At 42.3% G+C, this 23,382-nt stretch overlaps 2 protein-coding genes across 4 annotated transcripts in view; one reads left to right on the top strand and one right to left on the bottom strand.

The window, feature by feature from the left end:
- PPP4R4 (protein phosphatase 4 regulatory subunit 4) overlaps positions 1-9,290 on the top strand; it is a 70,844-nt gene extending 61,554 nt beyond the window's left edge. Inside the window, exons 18-25 of one of the 3 annotated variants that reach the window (XM_087818432.1) lie at positions 399-440; positions 541-615; positions 2,726-2,792; positions 3,219-3,302; positions 3,591-3,684; positions 4,730-4,800; positions 6,060-6,207; positions 8,650-9,290. In XM_087818432.1, the coding sequence (XP_087674558.1) occupies positions 399-440; positions 541-615; positions 2,726-2,792; positions 3,219-3,302; positions 3,591-3,684; positions 4,730-4,800; positions 6,060-6,207; positions 8,650-8,665 (597 nt within the window). In that variant the 3' untranslated portion in view covers positions 8,666-9,290. Of the gene's footprint in view, positions 1-398; positions 441-540; positions 616-2,725; positions 2,793-3,218; positions 3,303-3,425; positions 3,685-4,729; positions 4,801-6,059; positions 6,208-8,640 lie in introns of those variants that run through there. The other 2 variants (XM_087818427.1, XM_087818435.1) reach the window with 2 other exon arrangements.
- A 4,491-nt stretch (positions 9,291-13,781) lies between these two features.
- SERPINA10 (serpin family A member 10) lies at positions 13,782-22,336 on the bottom strand. The gene is made up of 5 exons (XM_016212492.2): positions 22,299-22,336; positions 19,094-19,844; positions 17,702-17,975; positions 15,988-16,138; positions 13,782-13,973 (listed from the first exon to the last, which is right to left on the bottom strand). The coding sequence occupies exons 2-5, from the start codon at positions 19,794-19,796 to the stop codon at positions 13,782-13,784; spliced, it is 1,320 nt and encodes a 439-aa protein (XP_016067978.2). The 5' UTR covers positions 19,797-19,844; positions 22,299-22,336.
- Between the last annotated feature and the right edge of the window lie 1,046 nt (positions 22,337-23,382).

Here is a 23,382-nt window from a genome sequence, read left to right as displayed (position 1 = left end):
ATTTTAAGCCAAATGATAGATTACTTCATATATATAGCTAAAAGATTTTTTAAAAATTTAAGTTATACTGCATTTCTGAAAATTCAGAACAGTAGCACTGGGAGTCATTAGAAGTTAGTTAAATGGCATATGTTTAGTATTTAAAATATTCCTCTAGATTTTCTCTTCTTACAATTAAAAACTTTAAAAGTTTAAATAGATCATGGCATTAATATAGGGAGACTGATTAAAAATAAAAAATACAGTGTAGAATTGGGAAGAACTTTAAAAGCTTTCTAATTTAGCCTTCCACATAGTGCAGAAGTCTGCTATTTGAAACTCTCTCTGGAAAAAGAGTCTTTTGTGAAATGATGGTTGATTTACTTATTGTTGAATAACTTAAAAAACTTTCTTTACAGACTGTGTTAGAGTTGGACAGAATGGAAATGTCTATGGATGCTGTAAGTACACTCTCTTTACCTTATGTTAAAAGGCATATTTAAAAGTTGACATATACACATCCTTCATGTTTGACAACTTCATTTTAAACTTTAAACTTAGTTTCAGAAAAAGTTTTATGAGAAAGATTTGTTGGATCAAGAGAAAGAAAGAGAAGAACTGCTTCTTTTGGAAATGGTATGTTGTTTTCACATGGACGGACACATATTTGTTCTGACTAATATTAAATGTGCTTGTTATTAAACCAGTAAATAATTTATTTCAATTTTACACTACTTTTTTTCTTCCTAAATGACTAAAGAGTCCTGATCTTTTGAAATCCATTATTTTATGAACTGTAAGGAAAACGATATTTGAAAAGCTTTTAAAACTATTTTATTGAAATATTATTGACATACAATTAACTGCATACATTTTAAGTGTACAATTTGATGAATTTTGACATTCGTACATATCTATGAAAGTATCACCACGGCCAAAATACCAAACATTTCCATTCCCTTAAAGGTTTCTTCATGTCCCTTTATGATTCATATCTTCTATTCCAGTCCCCAGAAACCACTAATCTAGTTTCTGTCACTACAAATTAGTTTGCAACTAGAATTTATATAAATTTAATAATATATTATGTGATCTTTTTTGTCATGCTTTTTTCCATCATCATAATTTACTTTGATATAAAGTTTTAGAATAAGTTTGTTCATTTCTATAAAAAGCCTGCTAGAATTTTTGTGAGGATTGTGTTCATTAGGATTGATCTGCAGATCAATTTGGAGAATTGTCATCTTAACATGAGTCTTCTAATCCATGAACATTTTCTACCACTCCATTTATTTAGCCTTCTTTACTTTTCCTCAGTGTTAAGTGCAGTGTTCAAGGAAGTCTTTTGTTAGATTCATTTCTAGGTATATTATGTTTTTGGCATCATTGTAAATGGAATTTTAATTTTTAATTTCACTTTCTAGTTCAGGATTGAGAATAGGAGTGCTCTAAAAATTTTTAGGACTGAATGATTTAAGCCTAAGAGAAAAATCAGGCAATAGAAAAAGACCCATAAATGACCCCGATACTGGGGTTAGCAGACAAGGACTTCAAGATAACTATGATTATTATGGTCAAGATAATAGAAGAAAAGGTAGAGAAAATAGATAACACTACTGTTGGCAGATACTCTTAATGATATTTTATTTTTCAGTTTTACATGTTTTATTTTCAGTTTTAGAATTTTCATTTGGTTCTTTTTATGCAGTCCAAGTCTACATGGACATCTTTTATTTTGTCTATCTTCGACATCTTTTTCATTATTTTACAGGTGCACTTGAGAAGAATGTGTGTTCTCCTGGTGTCGAGTGTAGTGCTCTATATATATAGTTTGTTTAGAACTTGATATGTTTATTGACTTTCTTGCCTACTTATTCTTTTGGGATAAGGGACTCCAGAGTTTTGATAATGTTTTACACCCTGATTTGTGAGCTAGTGTGGCTATATAGGTGTGTTCATTTTGGGAAAATTCATTGAGCTGTACACTTATAATTTGTGCACTTTATGTATATTACACTACAGTAGAACATTTTTAAATGTCCCAAAGACCATTTCCTTTTCTCTCAATCTTTCTTTTTCTTTTTAAAAAAACCTTTACAGATGTCCTTTTTTCCCCATTGACCCCTTCCACCTGGCACCCATCAATCTTTTTTAAAAAATATATCTTTTTTATTGATTTCGGAGACAGTAAAGGAGAGGGAGGAAGAGAGAGAGGAACATCAATGATAAGAGTCATTGATCTGCTGGTCATGTCCCCCATGAGGGATTGAGCTTGCAACCCGGGCATGTGCCTTGACTGGGAATCGAACCATCATCTTCTGGATCATAGGTCGATATTCAACCGCTGAGCCACACTGGCCCGGCACCCATCAATCTTTTTAAAGAAATACGTTATTTTGCTATTTACCAATCAGAAATGGAAATGACCAATAGTAACAAATATTTTGCTAATGAGAATCAGTAAATACCTCCTAGAAAATAAAAGCTCATTCCCACAATGATACTAAACCCATTATTTTAGCTTAACAAATCCCCAAAGGCATAATTCTGTAGACATTAAAAAACAAACCACAAATCTGAAAGAAACTGGACTTCTTTAGACACTAATTTGGAAAAAAAGTACTTTTTAAAGGAATTTTTCTAAACAATATTTGTATCTCTAAAGCTTAATTTCTCATTAGATTAGAACATTTTTCTAAATCTATTTATGCTTACCTTTAATGCTCAGATACTATTTTAATAATAGGAACAATTAGAGAAAGAGAAGCAACATGATGGAAGGCCCATGAGTGAAAAAACCTTTGAAAAGAAACGTAAGTGGTTTTCTTATGTCTTCACCACTAAGTCACACAATTAATTTTAATCCTGGCATTCTGAAAGACCATGTTGAGTTATTAATTTTATATGGAAAATTGCTTTTCTTTCATTTATTTTTAAAAGTCATTTTCAAAAGTTGGGCGCTTAATGTTGTATAGATGTTAAGAATACATGAATAAATGATAGGGATTAGTGTGGAGCTTCAGGTCCTTCAAAGGAAAGTGATAACAGCAATAAGGTTGTGAAATTGATTACTGAATAATTAAGATTGACATATGTAAATATGCAAAGGAAGAATCTTTGGGAAAGAGTGCCATTTAGCAAGGGATAGTGTTTCATTTTTTCTGTGTTGTCTTGCATGTTTATGGAGATTAATAAGAACCCAGAGGAAATTACAGCCCTTAAAACAGAGTTTGTTTTAGGTAGAGACACAAAGACACCAACAGCTCTGCCCAAGAGCATCCCCATTTCTGTTCCTGGGCCCTCTTCCAGCACCCCATCAACAAGTAAGAAACAACTTTTTATGTCTCCTGTTTTCCTTTTATAAAAATTAAGCACAAGGAAAATCACTCTCTTAGATGAGATATTTTATTCTAAAGCACCGTTTTCCTTTCATTGTTGTTTTATAGTTTTTACTGGACAGTTGGGGTGAGAGATACTCCGATTAGCTCAAACTAAGGAAAGGAAGCCAGACCCATCTGTTTTACTGAAAATGGTGGGAGCTGGCGAGGGAATGGGGCTGGGCATCTAAAATGAACTGAACAATTGCATTTTCCTTCTGCTTGTTACTCTAGGCAAAGAAATCAAGAAATCCAAATTGACTCGAAGCCAGTCTATTAATAACCAAGCTTTTCATGCAAAGTATGGCAACTTAGACAAGTGTTCTAGGTATGATCCACCAGCTATTCACATATAAATTTTTATTTTATAGTCATACATCTTTGTGTATATGAGATATTTACAGTATTGTAAATATCAGGATTGTGAGTTTTCTATAGGTAAATTTTTAAGTTTTTTTCTGTAAAGACTTTGTTAAAAAAAGTCTACCAATTTGCATAAAAATAGGACCTGGTATTCCAGGAAGACTACTGCCATGACAATATATAATGGCCTCATAGAATCCATATATTGTTTTATGAGGAAGGTGGTGCTATATTGCATGTGCCACTCAACTTCTAAATGGGTATGGACATGCTTCATTTGCTAAATGGATGTGGACATTTATTTGCTGTTAAAATTGTTTCTGTCTGTAAGGAAGCCTCTGACATGTTTCTGTGGCAAAGTGATCACAACTGAGTTCTGCTGACAATAAATGAATGTCTAGTATCTCCTTCAGCCAGGCAGACAAAATTATAAACAGTAAAGATTAGGAAAGAATCAGAATAAATTAAATGAACAATATATTTTACATGTGTTATACACATGTAGTGTAATAGCTGCACATCAACCAACAAGCAAAGTAATTTTAAGGAAACATAAAAGTCTTTGAAAGTATTTATCAAGAAAGATAATATGTTATGGCAAAAAGCCATGTTTTTCTTTTATTAGAGAAAAGCTTATTCAGATTTTTAGCTATATTTTAGGACATCATCAATAGGTTTATCTAGAGCTCCTAGCCAATAGGATGATCTCCATGTGGACAAAAGAGATTAGAACTAAAGATATTTCCAAGAAAATTTCATACATATTACCTGTCTTGGCTGAGCATCAAAAGACTGTTTTTCTGATGCAGAAGAAGTTTATGCAAATGCTTCTAAGTTATAGACAAAATAATTGTTGTTAGGCATGTAATAGAAAACATAAATGAGAAATAGAAGTAACAAGCATGTTTCATAAGCAGGGGAAAGCATTTTAAATAAAAGATTAAGTGCTGATGAGTGGAATTGAAACAAGCATGTCCTTGTATTTTACAGTTAATTATGTTCTTTTCTAGTAAAAGTTCTACAGCTGCATATTCACCGTCTGCCTCAGGGTTAGCAAAGACTCCTATGATTTCACTAACTGGTAAGTGGAATCCGAACTCCTCAAAAAATTGCTAAATTCAATAAAATATGATTTTCTTTAAATGACCAATTTATTTCTAGATACAGTGTTTTTCCTAAATTTATATATTTATCAAATTAAGAAATTACATTTTTCCCTAGCAATTGAGAAAATACTTGATTATACTATTTTGTTTTCACTGTATCAAGACTTAGAGTTCAATACTTTTGAAAAGAGAAAAAAGACAAAATTATAGGATAAGTTTTGCCACAGTCTGAGGACCTGCTGAGGCACAGACTAAAATTTTTTGCCGTATGTAAGTTAGTTAAAAACATTAGGGCTTTACCATAGAAAATATGCAGCTAAACACTTGATATTATATATTTGAAACTTTATACCATGGGTAAGAAAACTTTTTCTGTCGAGGGCCAGATAATAAATAGTTTAGATTTCGTTGGCCATATTGGTTTTGTCACGATTACTCAACTCTGCCACCGTCGAGTGAAAGTAGCCACAGACAACACGTAATGAGCGGGGATGGCTGTGCTCCAGTCGAGCTGCTTGGTTCCAGCTACTGGAGCTGAGAAGGCTCGGCGTCTGGGGCGCGGATGGGGAGCGGCTCTCCCGAACGCGCGCACGTTGCTGGCGGACACCCAAGGGGTACAGCTACCTCCGATAGCAAGCTGGGCGTTTCTTATGAAGTTCAATGCACACGTACTGTGTGTCCAGCAATTCCACTCCTAGGCTTTTACTGAAGAGAAATTAAAACCTACATCCACACACAGACTTGCACGTGATTGTTCACAGCAGCTTTATTTGTAACAGTCAAAAACACGGGGAAAATCCAAACGCCTATCAATAGGAGAATGGATAAACAAATTTTGACATATCCATACAATGGAATACCAGTCAGCAATAAAAAGGAATGAAGTATCGATATACACAACATCGATGAACCTCAACATAATTATTCTGAATGAAAGAAGCCAGACAGAAAAAGAGTACATATTGTATGATTCCATTTATACAAAATTCTAGAAATGCAAACAAATCCCTAGTGACAGGAGGCAGACCTGTGGTTGCCTGGGGGTGCGGGACAGGGAGGGATAAAGGGGGCAGGAGAAAACATTTGGTAGTGATGCAGTTTACTCTATGTAAATTATACCCTAGTAAATTGATTTAAAAAGAAAAAATGTCAGCTACTATTAACCTTTCTTCTCTCAGGTTCCCACCTTTCTTAGTAAATTCAGCACGTCTGACTGTGCATGTGTTACTTTCAGATGACTCGTTCCGGACTCGTAATGCCAGCAGTCTTCCAGCGGCCTTCTCTCCTAATAATCCCCTCCCAAGCACCTCCCGTGGCACAGGCAACTCAGCTGATCCGAAGAGCAGTGGAGGTAAAGATGCGCAACTACGTAAGGCCACCTTGTAAGTAACCCAGCGATGTACTGCTGAGTGTGTCATCCTACTCTTTTTCTCAGCGCACTTTCCTTCCCACGTAATTTCCCAAGAACAGAAAATGTAATGAGGAAATGTTCTGAATTAAAAGGGATTACTAGCACACGTGCCTCTGTTATGTTAATACTTTATATAAAATGACATGTATATGGAAAGACTTGGCAACCATAGGAAATCAGTAAGAAACTTAAATGGCTCCCACTAATATCTGAGATTTTATTTGTCTGTGAAATGTTTGCATTCAGGGACTTTATTTGAGAAGACACGGGGTATAATTGCATCTCTTTGAACGGTTAGCTTACGTGGACAGTGTTTCGTCACCCAGAACTCAGAAAGATGGGTGCTGCTGCTGCCACTTAACGAAATCTTACTGCAGCATGGAGTCCAGAGTGGTGGGTCAGTAAGTGGGAGACTTCTGTACACCAGTCTTGTCCTCAAAGTTGAGGTTATAAAGGGCCTCTATTCTCCTTTCCCCCATGATTACTTTTTATGTGCTATTGGTATCTTGTTTGAATTGCTGAAGCCTTTCTTTTTTTAGCTTAAACACTGAAGAGGGTAGTCTCATAAGGATCATGATGATGACAGGTCATATCACAGTAGAAGTGATTCATCCAGGCTGCCCAAACTATACTTACAGGTTTACTCTTTTCTATAGCACACCTGAATCTTCTGATTAAAAGAGAATTTAAACAGGATCCAGATTTTCTTTTAGACATATGTCACTTAATTCATGAATATTCTAATAAAGTTTATGACATCCATCTTTTAGTGGGAACTCCATATGGGGTGTTCGTTTTAGGAACTGAACTATATTATAACTTACTCTAAATTTTTAATTGGCTATCAATATGTACAAATATAGATTTATTTAAGATTCATTCAAAACTTAGAAACAAATTTATGGAAAGGAGCTCAAGGAAATAGGACTGTATAACACAGAAAAAAGTAACAGGGAATAGAGAAAAATAATATTGATATTACAGATTAGTAGTGTTAATATAGAGGATAGTTTTATTTACAGAGAATGCTCTTTGAAACAGTTGCTCTAATGATTGATTATACTATGGTCGATTCATTTAAAAGTCATGAGAATAGAGCTAGGACAGAGTCATGGTCTGTAGAGAGCACAGAGCTGGAGCCCTTTGCCCTGGTTCCAGTGGCAGCTAAGTAGCCGCGGGCGTTCCATGTTGACGCCTGGTTTGTCGTCCACGGTGCCTTCCTGTTCTGGCATCCTGCGATCCGTCCTCTCTATCACTTCTAACCTACTTCCTCTCAAAAGATTACCCTGGAATTCTTGTGAAGAACATACTTAATTACAGCAGGATATATTTCATTCTCTTCTCAACATATTTTTCTAAATGCCATAGGACTTTTTAAAAATAAAGACCATTGTAACTCCATATATTTATATCAACTCTCCTTTATTTCAGATTACTATTTTTATTTGTTCTTGCATTGTTGAGCATGCTTTTCCTATTTATAGACCGAATTTTCTCTTGCTCAATAGATGTAATATATAATAATACTAATAATTATGTAATCAATTATATGTATAATTGTTTAAAAACACTAATCTAGAAACAAATACTCTGCTATCAAATCACATGGTTTGTTTCTTCTGAATATTAGGAAGGAGGAGGAATATTGGCATCACAGCAGCTTATTTAACATGTGACTGGATCTACAAGTCCATAACTGTATCTCCACATAATGTGCTTCTCATTTGGACTTTCTCATGAATGCACACTGCCCATAACCAGAATAGGTACTCAATGTGGTTATGTTTCTGTGAAGTATCACAGTTCAGCCCATGCCATATCCAAATGAAAATATATCTTTTGTATTTAAAATAAGCCTAGGAAATGATTTCAGAACATATTAATTATCTGTTTTTGCTGCTCAACAAAATCCTATGCAACACCTTCTCCAACATTTTAGTATCACAGAGATGACGCACACATCTGGTATTTAGGAATGTCTGTGTCTTAAAGGAGGTCTGGGAGCGCATCATAGCTTAAGCCTTTTAAGGCCAGACAATTGATATACTGAAGCTGCATTAATTTCTGTCATGGTTGCTTTAAATAAAAAATGTAAGAAAAGTTGTACAAACTGAATTGAATGCTATGTTAGGTGCACCCAGGATTTGGTAATTAAAGGTAATTCCTAGTAATATTTACTATGTAATTTATTTTTCACTTACTCAGAATTGTCATATATTAGGTTTATTCAAAGTAGGTTCTATCTATATTTATTTACTTTTTAAGCATTATATGGATAAAATTTTTCATGTTTTGTTTTCTCCTTTCTTCTCTTTCCTCTCTTCCTTCCTCTCCCCTCCCTCCTTCCATCCCTACCTCATACCTTCCTTTCTCCTCTCCACCCCTTTCATCCTTTTTGACAAAGAAAATCCAGAAAATCCAATCCTTAAATCATCTGCTTGATGAAGGAGGCAAAACAAAGACACCTGGAGATAATGTGATTGATGGACAAAAGCTAAAGCAATGGCTGCGGCTTCTTTTTTTTAAACGAATGGAACAGAGATAATTAGGGCAGCTGATGTTGCTAAAAGTCCCATATTTGAAATTAGATTCCCTAGGAGGTATAATATATATATTTCTTAAATAATAATGTGGTCGCAGAATTCCAATGTTATAGTGAAGTGTAATGAAAAACAACTTTAGGATGTGCTTTACTGCTGCAGAAGAGACAAACCTGCATTTATTTGTGCAGGAAACTACTTATTTACTTGTTCTAGAGCTTCAGCATTTAAAAATTACATGAAAGTCTACATCAACTGCAATGGCCCTGGCTAGAGAATCACTTGGAGGGGGACTTGGGAGTAAGACAGACATGTGTTTCTCACGAATCTCCAAGCCCAACTGAAAAGTCACACCGAAATGGGTACAAACAGCTGTCCACAATTTTATCAGTCCGATTGTGGTGACACTATGTTGTCCCCAGATCTTCTGAAATTTAAATTTGGCCATGAAAATTCCAGAAAGATTTCTCATTACTTTTAGCCACACCTACCTTAAAAATAATAGATTCATGATTTCCTTTATTTCCTAGAAAAATTTATTTTATAAATACTTTGTTTACTTTTTAGATTGTATTTGTCCTTAATTAAAAATGATGAATCTAGAGTGAATCAGCTGTTACTCCAAGCTATCATGCTTAAGCTATGTCAACAGCATTTATTTGTACTAATGCTAATGTTTCCATCAAAATTTGCCTGTGGAACATACACGGTTATTAATTTTAAAATGTCAGTTCTTGAGATATACTGTATGAAGCTATTGTCAGCTTCTCTATTTCAAAATGCAATCAGCATATAACTATATTGATATTAGAAACTATTTGTTTTTTTAAATATATTAATGTATGATAAAGATGATCTAATTTGTGAATGCATATGCGTGTGTGGTTACTTTTTATAATGTGAAATAATGAATAGTGAATTTACTTAAAATAAAACATAGGTTAATGAGATACCTGTGTTTGTGAAAAAAGTTTTAAATACTTTTCTGCAGTTTTTATTCTCTAATTAAAGAGGAAGACAGTTCATTTTTAAGTAATGAGCAACAGAAGCACGCCGACATCAGCTGTAAATTACTCAGGAACAGTTCCTCAGTGTGAAACTTTCATGCCATTTCTTTCCCCTTTTCCTTAACTGGCCTCTTTTTGGCTAGTTTTAGTGATTCTTAATATCTTTCACTTAAGAATAGTTAGGTTAATGGACTTGTTCAACTACCCATTTGTCAATACTTAAAAATTGAGTAGGTATAAGAAGCTTCACCATATGGCCAATTTAGTACATTCTTTGTGGATTTCATTTAGCTATTTTAATGGTATCTCTACCAGCATCACTAACATGGACTTGAACGCATTGTGACCTGGGAGAGTGTTTGTGGTGCATAAATAGGACATAAGAGTGACATCAGTTTCCCAGCACTGTGATTCATAATCAGCATGGACTCTTACTTTAAATAAAATGGAGAATTTCAGTTTATTTGTTCAATAATAAATTTAGCAGAGTTGGGAACTATTGTTGCCTTTATGCATGTGAGAGAAAAGTGACTTGACAGAGGAAGGTCACTACTGCTTATACAGTTCAGGAATTTACAGAAGTAAGTGCAGTCTTACTCCAAGGCACTAACTTACCAATTAAGACAGTCAATCAAAATTATGCTCATAAGTTTTCTTTTTTTCTTTTATAGACCATGATCATTTCTAAAATCGTTGAAATATTTGTTAAAATTATATATCTTTCCAAGACCAGATATATAAAAATGGAGTAAAAACATGAATTGATGGCAGTGATGAATGTCCACGTATATCTAGATTTACACCAAAATAAGACTGGTACTCTTGTAAAAGTCCTTAATTAACAACTTAACAGATAGTTCCTTTAAACTAGTCATAGGACAGAGAAAGCTCTCCACCTGTAACTGCCGGGAAATAGGGACATCACCTTCACCTGTCTGTTAACTGTGGACACTTGCATTTTTAAGGAGACGTTCTGGAACTCCACAGGTTAGCATTACAAGAAAAGCACAGACCTGTAGAACTCAATTTTACTGGCAGAAGTGGAGATAGGGCTTAAAAGGATTTTTCTTCAGAGGTAAAATAAGGAGCTTATAGAGATTTTCTTCCACAACCTCAGACATATCTGAAAATCATTTCCATTATTTGACTTCCTGAGCTCAGACCCCGTACTCTGGAAGGGACGGGGCCGTTTTGCCTTGCAGTTGGTTGGCAAACATGAGATGTTTGAATTGAAATGAACAGGCTGTTCAGCTTGAGTAGGAGTTTTACAGCGAAGATAAAGGAATTAGGTTAATTCAATAATCTGTTCTCAGCTATTATAGCATGTGAGAGATTGTGTGTATGTGGGTGTCTGTCTGTCTGCGTAGGAACAGTTTTGAAAACCTGACACTTAGATATAGCGAAGCCTTGTTATAATCAGATTTTCTCCTTCAGTTGAAACCCTGAGTTTTCTGTATCATTTATTACACTTTTCATTGGTCTGCATTTCTTCACCATGCACATATGCTTGGAAAATCTGAAACCTAGTGTCTTGGGAACTTCTTCAAGCACATGTGGGGATATTAGAACTTCTGAAAAATAGAGACGAGGGCATTTTCTGCCTTAAAGAGCAATGTGTTAGGTACCATCGCTATGCCCCTACCGTTTCGCTGTGTGTGGGAGAGGAGGGGAGAGCTTGCTCTGCATGCTATCTGAATCCTTCAGTAGTAATGAACCTTTCCATAACTGGCTTTGGCCATATTTATTTCCAAGCATATTTTGTTTTCATAGTCTATTTTTCCTAAATTTCATCTCTTAAAAGTGGGTAATTTGATTGAACTCCCTTTTAGTTCTCTTTCTAGTATTTTTCCACAAATAAACCTGATGAATGAATGCTAACAAGCCGCTGAGGATTGCCAGTTGGAGTTAGTCCTCTATTGTCTCTCTTTCTTGGTCCTAGAATTGCCTTTTCCTTACCATTGTCAGGTAGTGGCCCTTGAAAGGAAGACAGGAAAGAATCAATGTCCAGGTTTAGAACGATGAAAGTCAGTCTTTATACTGCTGCTTAATATTACTGCCTAGTCACATTAATATAGCACACAGCACTCTGATTTCAATTAATAGTTAAGATGACTAATCAATAAATTAATTTTAGGTATACAATTGGGTAGCACACAAAAATCCAATTAGGCATTTAGTTGACACAGCTGACGCTCCAAGGTTAGTTAGCTCTATTTGCGAGCCTCAGAATTTACTCCTAAAGTATCTTCTTGTCTCTGTAACAGAAAATGACTGCTTAAGAAAGTGTCAGGCCTGGCCAGGCATGGCTCAGCGGTTGAGCGTCGACCTAGGATCCAGGCGATCGGGGTTCGGTTGCCGGTCAGGGCACATGCCCGGGTTGCGGGCTTGATCAATGACTCTCTCATCATTGATGTTTCTATCTCTCTCTCTCCCTCTCCTTTCCTCTCTCTGAAATCAATAAAGATGTATTAAAAAAAAAAAAAGTGCCAGGAGTGTTTGCTAGTTTCCTGCTAACGTTGCTGCAGAGCCCATGCTTTTATACTGTTTAACCACAGAGGGTAAATGAGAGGTGAGCACATGCAGCCTGTCCAGATGGACCTCACCAGATACTTTAGATCGAAAGAAGGAAAAATGAAATATGCCTGGGGCCTGGAGTCCAGAGACCCTGCCATTGCCGCACTATGTGATTTATCCATTAGGTGCACTAGGCACAGTGTCTAAGGCCCAGGATACTTTTCGGGGCCCATGAAGGTGTTTCACTTCTTGCAATAAGCAAGTTACATATTTTAACTGCACTGATATAAAGATAAATACAGTGCATAATATATTCATTATTATACCAATGCAGTTAGTCATAAAATCTGATTTTTAAAAATATGTCTTGCCCGGCTGGGCGTGGCTCAGCGGTTGAGCATCGACCTGGGATCCAGGCGATCGGGGTTCAATTCCCGGTCAGGGCACATGCCTGGGTTGTGGGCTCAATCAATGACTCTCTCATCATTGATGTTTCTATCTCTCTCTCTCTCCCTCTCCTTTCCTCTCTCTGAAATCAATAAAGGGATATATTTAAATAAAATAAAATAATGAGAGTGATTCAAACATTTTAATAAAAAAATATGTCTTTATTGATTTCAGAGAGGAAGGGAGAGAGGAAGAGAGAAACAGTCATTGATTAGCTGCCTCCTGCACGTCCCCTACTGGGGATTGAGTCCACAACCCAGGCATGTGCCCTGACCGGGAATCGAACTGTCATCTCCTGGATTCTAGGTCAATGCTCAATTGCTGAGCCACACCGGCTGGGCAATAAAATCTAGTTTTTAATATATGTATCTAATTTTTTATGGAGGAAAGACCCCAAAAGTGCCTGGGCCCATGAAAGTCATAATGTGACCCTGTCTCTGGTTCCCTATTTCCGTCTTTTGTGAAATTAAGGGGCTGAATGAGGTGACCTGTGGCTCAGTTAATGCCTCTGCAAAGTGATTTAATGCACCATGGTGTAGACTGGGCTGCATTGAGGTAGATGCTGGGATCAGGATGGACTATGGCTATGTTTTTCTAACTTTAGTCGACAGGAAATGATTCTGTTATAGAATACCAGAAAACACTTATTTTGCATCAGAGGGAAGTAAATAGAGTGAAGCACGTGACCCGTGGAGCGTGTGCATGTGTCTTCCTTGCAAAGGCTGCATCTGGAAAGAGTGTCCTGGTCTACTGTTTTCTTCTAAGTCCAGGTCCCCAACAAAAGGTATAGAGAGTCTCCCAAGCTGGTCTTTAGTCAACAACAAAGGCTCTAAGAAACAGACTTAAAATACCAAACAGACTGTACAAACATCTCCTTAAAGTAAGCTTGACTTTAATACTTGGCTTATCTAAGAGTGGCTCACACTAGCAAAGAACAGGAGCCACTCTCTCCCACCACCCAGAGCCAGTACCCTGCGTGAGCTCCCATACCTCACACTCAGCGTCCACGTGCACTGAGTACTCGTGCTTGTCATCAATCACAGGAGAGTTGGGTTCACCACCCTGCCCAGAAACAGAAGCATTCTAGAGCTTTCTTCATAGATCATGAAATGAAATGGTCGGTCCACCTTGATGATGGGAGGCATGGAATAAGCAATAATTTCTGACATGGTTCCTGCCACTGCCTCTGTTCCTTTTTCATCGACCTCAATCACTGCTCTTAGTAAAACCTGGAAGAGGAAACAATGTGGGTGGCAGTGGGGAGGAAGGAATTAATTGAGCCCCTTGATATTTTTTGCTATGGTCCTACCCACAGGGCCATGCTCCTGGGAATTAGTGGTACAGGGCTCCTCTGTGCTGAGAGGAATGGTCTGAGGTTACACCAGGCACTTGCCTTGAAGCTCAAGACAACAGCAGGAGACCCCAGGACTCCAAATGTGAAGTACATTTTGGTGTGGGCTCAAGGACTCTGGCTGGCCAATCCATGCACACATGCGTCAGATCAGCAGATAGTTACTGAACATGTACTCTGTTCTTTTTTTAAAAAAATGCATCTTTATTGATTTCAGAGAGGAAAGGAGAGGAGAAATGTCAATGATGAGAGTCATTGATGGGCTGCCTCTGCACGCCCCCTACTGGGGACTGAGCCCACAACACGGACATGTGCCCTGACCAGGAATTGAACCACGATCTCCTGGATCCTAGGTCGATGCTCAACTGCTGAGCCACACTGGGCTGGGCTGTTCTGATTCCTGATTGGACATGGTGCTCTTCAGAAGGTTCTTAAGCTGCCTGGACCCCCTGAATTCTTTGGCCTTCCTTCTGGCAGGCAGGCTGGGGTGAGGGTTATGGCTAGTCTTCTGCTGCAGCTTCCCAGCACCTACTACTGCTCTGAGGAGTCCCTGGGGCAAGCCCTGGGGTCCCTGAGCTCTTCCTGAACTCTGGTTGCCTGTACACAGGCCACCTGTCATGGCTGGGAGGCCTTTTGTCCAGGAATCTCATGTTATGTGGGTGATATGCTAATATAATTATTATAAGAGGAGATAATGGAAAATCAATGTAAGAACTGAAGATTCCCTAATTTTCTACAGTGAAAATTTACTTCCCGGAGTAAACAGAGGGAGAATATTTAGTGGTTTGCAATTTAAACTGTAAAAGAGCATCACGCTTCAGCTTTCCGTGCGTTTGCAAATAGGAAGTCTTGCAGGTGCTGGTCTGTAGGATTGTCATGTTTATTTGTCTCACCTTCCCTGAGATGAAGCCTGGTTACCCTGCTGAGTCCTCTCAGGTGGGTGCCATTTTTAAGCTCTCAGAATTAGAAAATGCAATTCTGTGGGAAAATATTGACCAAACCCCACAGCTAAGAAAGGATATGGGAAGATGCAGCTGCCATTTGGAAACGTTGGAACATTTTCTGTTGCAGTAACCACCGGGGGGTTACTACTGGCATTAGTGAGCAGGCCCGGAGTGTTAGCCTGTTCCCTCTAACACACTGAGCTGCTGTGAACAACAGGCGACTGCTTCCCCTCAAAACCTGGAGGGCTTCCAGGAGAAAGCAGAGTAGCTGAAGAGATTCCTGTGACAGGTGACTAACCTTGCTCCAGTCGCTTTAGAGGCAGAACAAGGGCCAAAGAGTATGAGCTAGGGAGGGGTTCGGGTCTATATATATATATCTATATAGATATATATATACATGAAAAAACCCAAATACAATTTTAGCCATTTGTGGATTGGGCTGCTTTTCAAAGAAGTGTTGAGTTCCCTGTCACTAGAAGCCTTAAAAAGAAAAAAAGAAAGAGGGGGAGGGAGGGAGGGAGGAAGAAAGGAAGGAGAGGAAAAACCGGGGGGGGGGGGGGGGGGGGGGGGGAGGGGGGCTATTTATAGGGATATTACAGAGGGGATTCCAACAAGGGGCGGGAAGTTGGGCAGATGACTTCCAAGGGTTTGCTTCATCTAGAAAGTGGTGTAATTTCATGAAATTTTAAATGAGTCTGTGAATTTCTCCTTGAGCGTTTGGGAGACAAGAGGGAGAGCTCTACATAAGAGAAATTAGTTGAACTAATGTTTTAATCAAGTAGCTAAAAATTCTCAAAACATCCACCCTGGGTGCTATTTCAAGTTTTTGGAATTTAAATAGAAGTTTCTACCATAACTTGGTATTTTATCAACATTAAAATGATTTGCAAAAATATGTGCTGGTTTTGGTACTTAGGATTTGGTTCCTAATAAAAGATCCTGGCTTACCTTAGATACTTTCAGATTTCTCGCAGTAGCTGAGAGTTCACTCAGGTTGGCCCAGGGCGAGAAGATTCTTCTGATTCTCATCTGCTTAAGCAGTTCATGCATCTCATACTTCTGGTCTAACTTGAACTTTGGAAAGAAAACTTCCATATTTCTGTGGTACAAGTACATATAATGGTGAGATACAAAGCCATAGACTCTAAACTCTAAAAACATCACTCTTTCCTTCCTCCAAGGTTATTTAAATGACCAAGTCTCCCTCACTTGACTGTATGTATATAGCTCACTCCATTCTTTTCTAATGGTCTAGCTCACAGAAAACAGTTCTGGCATATCAAATATAACTTCAGCTTTACTAAGCCAGTTTTATTTCCCAGCCAATGACTCACATTCTCTTTAGAATACGGTATTTTTCATCCATTTCCCTATGTTTTAAAAACAACCCAAACCAAATAGCTTCTTGCAGCAATTCTTTGCTCCCAGCAATCCTGCAGACTGCAGGGTGGTGGCTGCATTCAGTGTCCGGATTCTGCAAACCCCCAGTGTTCCAGGAGGGCCTCAGGAGTCAGGATGGATGGCAAGGGGGAGGGAAGGGAACTTTCAGCCCTGACCTACCTGTAGCCAGAGAAAGGCTGATATTATCTACTTTATTTACATTGGAGTTCTCCTTTGAAATTACTTTGTTTGAAAGATGAGTTCTGTGGCTCAACAATGAAAAGCATGAAAACTAATCACTGATACTGTTAGTCTTAAGGAAGTCTCAATTTCTCAATCCGTGAAGTGTAGCCAAACATAGCACCAATTTCCCAGGTCATTCAGAGGACTGAGTGAGCGAACATGGAAGTGCCCAGAATGCCTGCTGCTGAGTAGGAGCTTGACTTTGTTTCCCTCTGCTCCCTTTATCCCCTCCTTCTTCGCTCACCACATCCAGTCCACTAGCAAACCCTGCCACCTCCAGCTTCCTAGGGACCCAGGGTCCGCCTGATGCTCCTCACTGCATTGCGACCCGCAGCCCAAGGGGCACGTCATGACCCAGGTGGTTACAGTGACCTCCTGACTGGTCTCCTTGCCCCCGCTCCCCCAGGATGTCTCTGCTCAGCGCAGGGGCCGTGTGGCCCTTTCAAACGCAAGTCTCCCCATGCTGCTGCTCCGCTCGGAGCCCCCGGGGCTGCCCATCTCCCTCAGGAAAGGCCCAGTCCTTTCTGGGGCCTGTAACATACAATCCTGGTGCCTGGGCCCTGGCTCTGACCCCATCTCCTCCCCGGCTGCCTTGCTGCCCCCCAAACCCAGCAGGCACGCTCCCACCCCAGAACTGTCTACTCCGCCTGTGACACTCCTCCCCCCAGCACAGCTGCACGTCCCGCTTCACTGCTCGGGCTAGCTTCCCATCCCCTCCGCTGCGAGGCCCTCCCTGGCACCTATCTGCACCCTGTCGGTGCCCTGTTGCCTTCTCTGCACTTGGAGGTGTCTCCCTTCGCTAGAGCGTAAGCTCGGAGAGGGCCCCGCTGTGCACGTCAGTGCCCAGTCAGGGCCCCCAGTCAGGGCCGAGGGAAGGAACAAACCAGGCAGAGATGCGGGGCAGAGAACAAGCCAGGCGCCGAGACGCGGGGCAGAGCGGTAATGGCCTCGCAGCCCCTGCTCCCGGGAGCCCACTGGTCGCTCAACCATGGAACTAGCGAGTGCTCGCGAAGACGGGGGGCTCGTCCGGGTGCAGTACCTGGTCTCCATGCTGCTCAGCCACGTGTCCACGAGGTCGGTGCTCAGGTAGTCCTCGAGGGCAAGGTGCTCGCCCATTCCCTCCGCGAGGACCACCAGCATGGCAGCGCCTCCTCGGTAGGGCAGTTTGAGCACATGGCAACGGAAATTCTCATCAAAGGTGGAGGCGAAGTTGCCTACTGTGTACATCGTGGGCACCTTAACCGTCCTGTACTTGTCCAGGTGGAAGGTGTCCGCTGTGGTGAAGACTGGGTCAAAAGGGGTCAGCCATCTCCCTGGACAGGTGGGAAGAGAACTCGGTGTGGAAACCACCCTCCCGGGGCATCCCTCTGGCTACGTCACAGAGCGCCAGGGCTCTAGTCCCCTTGCCACCCCAACGGGGAAGGCAGTCTCCTGCGAGGTGTGTTCAGACCACAGCTCGGGCAGGCAAAACAAACTCCCCAAAGGCCAGCCTTCCTGGCCTCTCCCAGCGGCAGAACCGCCCGCAGGCTCTACCGGAGATGCAGCAGCCAGGACGTGGCCTGGTCACCCGCTCCCTGTGGCGAGCTCCAGCCTGGAGGAGAGCGGGCCTCCCACTGCTCCGTCCACGTGAGGGGCCCTCTGCCCACCCTCTGTCTAGTTAGGGCACACTGTGTGCAGGAGCAATGACATTCCCCACCCATCACTGCTCAGGGTTCTGCAAGAAGGGGACCCTTGCTGACAAACAGCCACACGATCCTGGGTAGGCTGCCAGCATGCAGCAGCATGACTGCACTCAGACCTCTGTCCTGGGGGTGTCGCCTGGCCAGCGGGAAGCATGTTCTCCTTCTGGACTCTGCAAGTCCCTGAGTCCCCTGCCCCATTAGAGGGGCAGGATGGGAAGGAAGGTTCTGGCATGAGAGTGTCGGGACCCCTGGCCTGAGTTTGGCCTCTGCCCTTTATCATGTGACCTTGGTCAAGCTCACCTCTTTCAGCCTTACTTTCATCTAAACAGTAGGTAGGAGTGTTCCCATTTTCTATATTAAGAATCTGAGGACAAGAGACTGTCACTTGCCCCAGGTCACAAAAGGAGAAAGTGAAGGAGCAAAGATGTAACCCTAAATCTCACAGAGATCACATGCCCAGAAGATTCACTGTGTCAGAATATTAGAGGTGAGGAGAGCCGTGTAGAGGTGCTTGGAAAACTAAGGACTCCAAGCACATGGGTCACCGGGGCAGGGGCATCGAATGAACACGCCCAGCACTGCGCCTGGAACGTCATACACAGTCGATGCCTATTTCAGTCTGTTCGTGAAAGCTGAAAACTGTTCACAGAAAATCATTTGGGGTTAACGATTTACTGGCCAAACAGGAAAGGAAGAGACTGGTGTTAGAGACCCACTGGCTTTGGGAGAGCAGAGCGTCATCAAAATACCTTTGAGCAAGATGTAATCCAGAAGAATTACTTTGGTGTCAGGATTAATCTCATCAAAGAGTTTGGGGATTTTCCCCTGCGTCTCTTTGTTAATATAATGATTCATGAGCTTTCTGGCCTGTGAGGCATTGCGAAAATTCACAGTCACACACTGAGTATCGAAATACCTCTTGGATAAATTCAGGAAGGTCTCTTTGACATCAAAATCCTTGTGGATAAAGGCCAAGCTCCCCTGGGTGAGGCCCAGCTCCCGGTTGTGGGAGAGGCGCTGTCTGAGCCGCCGAAAGAGGGTGAGCAGCTGCCCGGGCCTGGTCTGGTTCAGGGTCTGCAGGAGGAGCCTGTCCTCCAGCTGGGCTTTGGTCTGCCCTTTGGTCCCCAGCATCAGGGTTGCCATGGCCAAGGATAGGCCGAGTGGAGAGAAGACCACGTTGCCTTCGTGCCTCATGGAGATCTTGCGCAGCAGGCTGAACCCCAAGTTGGAGGTCTCGTAAGAGAGCTCGTGCCCGCTGGCTGTCAGCCAGGGCTCTTCCTGCTCCTCCGCAGGGGCCTGCATGCCCTGGAAGGTCCCATTCGGGACAGTGGGGGTCTGCAGAATTTCCAGCCCTGCCTGGGCTTCTGGCGACCAGGGACTAGAGGCCAAGCCAGGCACCAGCCACACCCGGGCCAGGAGGCAGGGGAGTAGCAGGCTCAGCATCGCCTTCATCTGGTTACCTGTGGAGGCCAGAGCGCGTCTCTTCAGCAGCAAGGCTTCCTCGGAGAAAATAGAGCAGAGATTGGTTTTAATGCCCGATACAGCCACTCATCCCTGTGTGATGGTCCAATCCTCCAGTGACCCACTTCCTTCCTTTGGGAGTGGGCAGGGGCTTATCTCCAACTCTTGCAGCTGAGTCCCCTCAGCAAGACCGGGAGCAAGAGGTGGCCAAGGTTCACCGAGGAGGAGGGGATTCTTTTACAGAGCAAAACCCCCTCTGGGTTGCATCCCCTGCCAGCCTGTGGGCAGCTCCTGGCCTCCCTCAACTTCCTACTCATTCCATTTCCTTCCAGAAGGGGTGGATTGGAAAGGACATGGTCTGGGTGCCAGGCCTGACTGGGTGTGGGTCAGAGCAGGGCCAGGAGGCTCACAGACCTTTTATTGGTCTGCTTCATTTGTTGCCCTTGGTCACTGGGCCCAATAGCAGCCCATCAAGCTGGGTTTCGGGGACTGAGTCTGGGGCATGTTTGGCTGGGGATGTAGAGGGTCTGAGTAGCGATCAGGGCCAGGAAAAGGGAAAGTGCTGAGTCTACCTGATTCGGTGATGAGAATTCTGCCCCTTGTCTCTCCTATAGGCCTGGGGCCCAGTTTCAGAGCTCCTTCTAGGTCTTCCTTCCTTCACTATACCTGGAGCCCCCAGGACAGAAATGACTAGCCAGCTTGTCCCGCCTGAGGCCTGGGCTAACCTCCTCTAGTCCTCAGAGACTGTGAAGTGTGTCCTTTCTCTTACCACCCCAGGTGGAGCCAGCCTTCGGGCCCAGGCAGTGAGTCTCCAAACCCCACGCTCCTCACCACTAGCTGTTCAGCCCCTACTACCTCTCGGGCTCCATCGCATCCTCGGGCACAGAGCCTGGCTCCTGAGCACCTGCACATTTCCCGTCTGAACAAACACGGGAGGGCTGGGCTGGGCCACCTGACAGTCTCCACACTCAGCTCCTGGTGTTCAGCTGACAGCACCAGGTCTGCGACCCAGAGGCTGGCTGGGCAGGTCACTGAGATGCATGCTCACTCTCTTGGTTCACTGCCCCAGGAGGGCTCGGGTGGGGCCCAGTAGGCATTGGCAGGGGAGGCTGTAGGCCTCACAGGAGTCCCCAGCAGTAGAGACTCTCACTCTGAGTCAGGCGACCTGCAGCAAAGTGTGGTGACAGGGTGAAGTTCCCAGGCCTCCTCTCCCTGACACAGGGCGTTGTGTCCTCACCTGTGCCTGGCACAAAACAACACTGGGTCCAGGACTCAGTACACTGCTCTTGCTTGTGCTAAATGGCACCGCAGAATTCCGCCACAAGTCGTTACCTCACTCAGTGAAAGAAAGACTTCTGCTGTGTTTCTTAAATGCCAGTGTTTGGGGACCCTTATTGCAAATGCTGGGTAAGTACCCCCTGCAGTATCCAAAAGGCCCCTGGCCCATTCCTTCACTATATGGGTCTGCCTCGTTTTACTGTGCTGCGCAGATACTGCGTTTTCATCACCATCTGGGCGAGGCCCTCCACCAGCAAAAGATCACAGCTCACTGAAGGCTCAAGGATGGTTAGCATTTTGTGGCAACAAAGTATTTTTTAATTAAGGTGTGTATATTGTTTCTCAGATGTGACAGTATCGCACACTTAATAGACTACAGTATAGTATAAACATAACTTTTATATACACTGGAAAACCAAAAAATTCATGTGACTTGCTTTAGGATGATACTCACGTTATTGCAGTCTGAAACCTCAGTTTCCACAGTATCTCTGAGCTATGCCTGTGTACAGTATTTAGCACTACTCTGTCAATTAATAAATTAATCCCACAGTAGCGTACTCTTGAATTCATATCACTTCTCTCTGACAGTGGTCAGAAAATCCCAGCACCCAAATAGATGTCACCCCTTCTGTTGCCAAGTCTTACTGTGCAGCTACTCCTTCAGTTTGAAGTGGCAGCCCAGCAATACATGGTGCCCTGCTCGCTGCTTACTGGACAGACCCATGTATCCCTCGTCCCATCTATGGAACAAGACAGAATCTGTATGCAGGGTACCCCTCAAGCACCAGGGTTCCACCAAGCATGCCAAGGATGTATCCTAAATATGACCCGAGTGGTAAGAAATCAACAGCTCACTCACACTTCTCAGCTCTGCTTGTACCTGGAGCAGCACCCCCACACAGCCCTGCAGGAAGGGGTTTGCTGTGGGCAGGAAGAAAGCCAGGATGTTGAGTGTGGCTTGAACAGTGAGTGCTCTGGGCACAAACTCTCAAGACTTAAAAACCTCATCATCATTTCTCTGCCCTGCAGAGGAAGCCCCATGTGTCTACAACACACGTCTCACCCCACTGCTGCCCTCTCCAGTCTATGAGTGGACGTGGGCACTGGCTAGATGCCCACCCCCTCACCTAGAACCCATCCAGCAAGGGCGAGAATGCTGCTTTCCATCCCTCGTTAGATTGTTTAGGTATCCCTTCAATCGCTGTCTCTTACCAGTGAGTGGCCCCCGGGTGCCTGGGAAGGTCCTTCATTTGGGGCAAAGATGGGGTTGAGGTTTGTAGCTGAAAGCCTGCAGCAAATATTTGCTATTCCAAAGTGCGCGACCCATGGGACCATTACTGATTAACATCTTGCTCAGAGATGCTGGCGTTTCTGGAAAAGCAGAGACAGTGAGAGAGGCTTCCCATGTTCCCCACCTACTCCTCCAACCCTGAATGTGGAAATTCCTCCACGACTGCATCCGTTTCTCAAGTCCAGGCATAGCTCTCAGGAGATCCAGCTCCTGCTGGGACAGAGTTGTGCCAGGCTATGAACACCTCCTGTGAAGGGAGGCCTCCTGAGTCCCCAATCCAGGGCTGGCACCATGTGGGGTGGGACAGAGATGATTAAGACCTACTCCCCCAACACCCAAGGAACTCTCAGTCCAGTGGGAGAGATGGACAAGTACATTGCTATAAGCAATACAAAGTCATCTCAAGGTCAACTTGCCCCTTTGCCCAACTAATGAGCCAGGAATCCTCAAGTACCCAAAGTCAAGGCTGATGGAGAGCCTTTAAGACAAAAATTTTCAGATCTATTAGACTCTCCTTTTAATAATATAAATACTTCATGTGTCCTTTACTACCCTAAAGGGAAACTTATAGTTAATATAAGGTAGCCACAAATTTTTTAAAAAAGCAAAATACTGCTCTATAATATGGAGGGGAAATAAAAGCGAAGTATAAGAAAACATGTAAATGCTCTGGCATACTTCATCAGAAGACGTGGTGATGCCATCAGCTGTGGGGCCGCTCAGAGGATGTGTGCTGCACAGTTCATCATGTGCTACTGTCAGAATTACTGCTGGCCACGAGGTTTCCTGTAATGGTGAGTCATGTTGGGTAAACTTCCAAAAAATAAAAAACATCTTCTTCTCATTTACATGATCATTGTCTTCATAGAAAATTCAGTGGAAATTAAAACCTCGGGGGGAAGTGATATCTTTCTATGAAACAAAACACCCATGGGACTGTGAGGGTCTAGGCTCAGATAACATGAATGGGTTTTTCACCTGTATGGGCTTGATGTGGGACATCTG

Source organism: Miniopterus natalensis, chromosome 1 (genome assembly GCF_054644295.1).
Source record: "Miniopterus natalensis isolate mMinNat1 chromosome 1, mMinNat1.hap1, whole genome shotgun sequence".
Taxonomy (NCBI): Eukaryota; Metazoa; Chordata; class Mammalia; order Chiroptera; family Miniopteridae; genus Miniopterus; species Miniopterus natalensis.
The sequence above is the reverse complement of the archived record's forward strand: the minus strand, read 5'-3'. Positions and strand labels throughout refer to the sequence as shown.

Excerpts from the sequence above, each read along its gene's own strand:
- SERPINA10 (XM_016212492.2), bottom strand. The coding sequence starts at position 19,796 with ATGAAGGCGATGCTGAGCCTGCTACTCCCCTGCCTCCTGGCCCGGGTG. Across the intron at positions 17,976-19,093 it reads GGATTACATCTTGCTCAAAG|GGAGATGGCTGACCCCTTTT; the intron begins GTATTTTGATGA and ends CCACCTGTCCAG. Across the intron at positions 13,974-15,987 it reads GAAATCTGAAAGTATCTAAG|GTTTTACTAAGAGCAGTGAT; the intron begins GTAAGCCAGGAT and ends TTCCTCTTCCAG.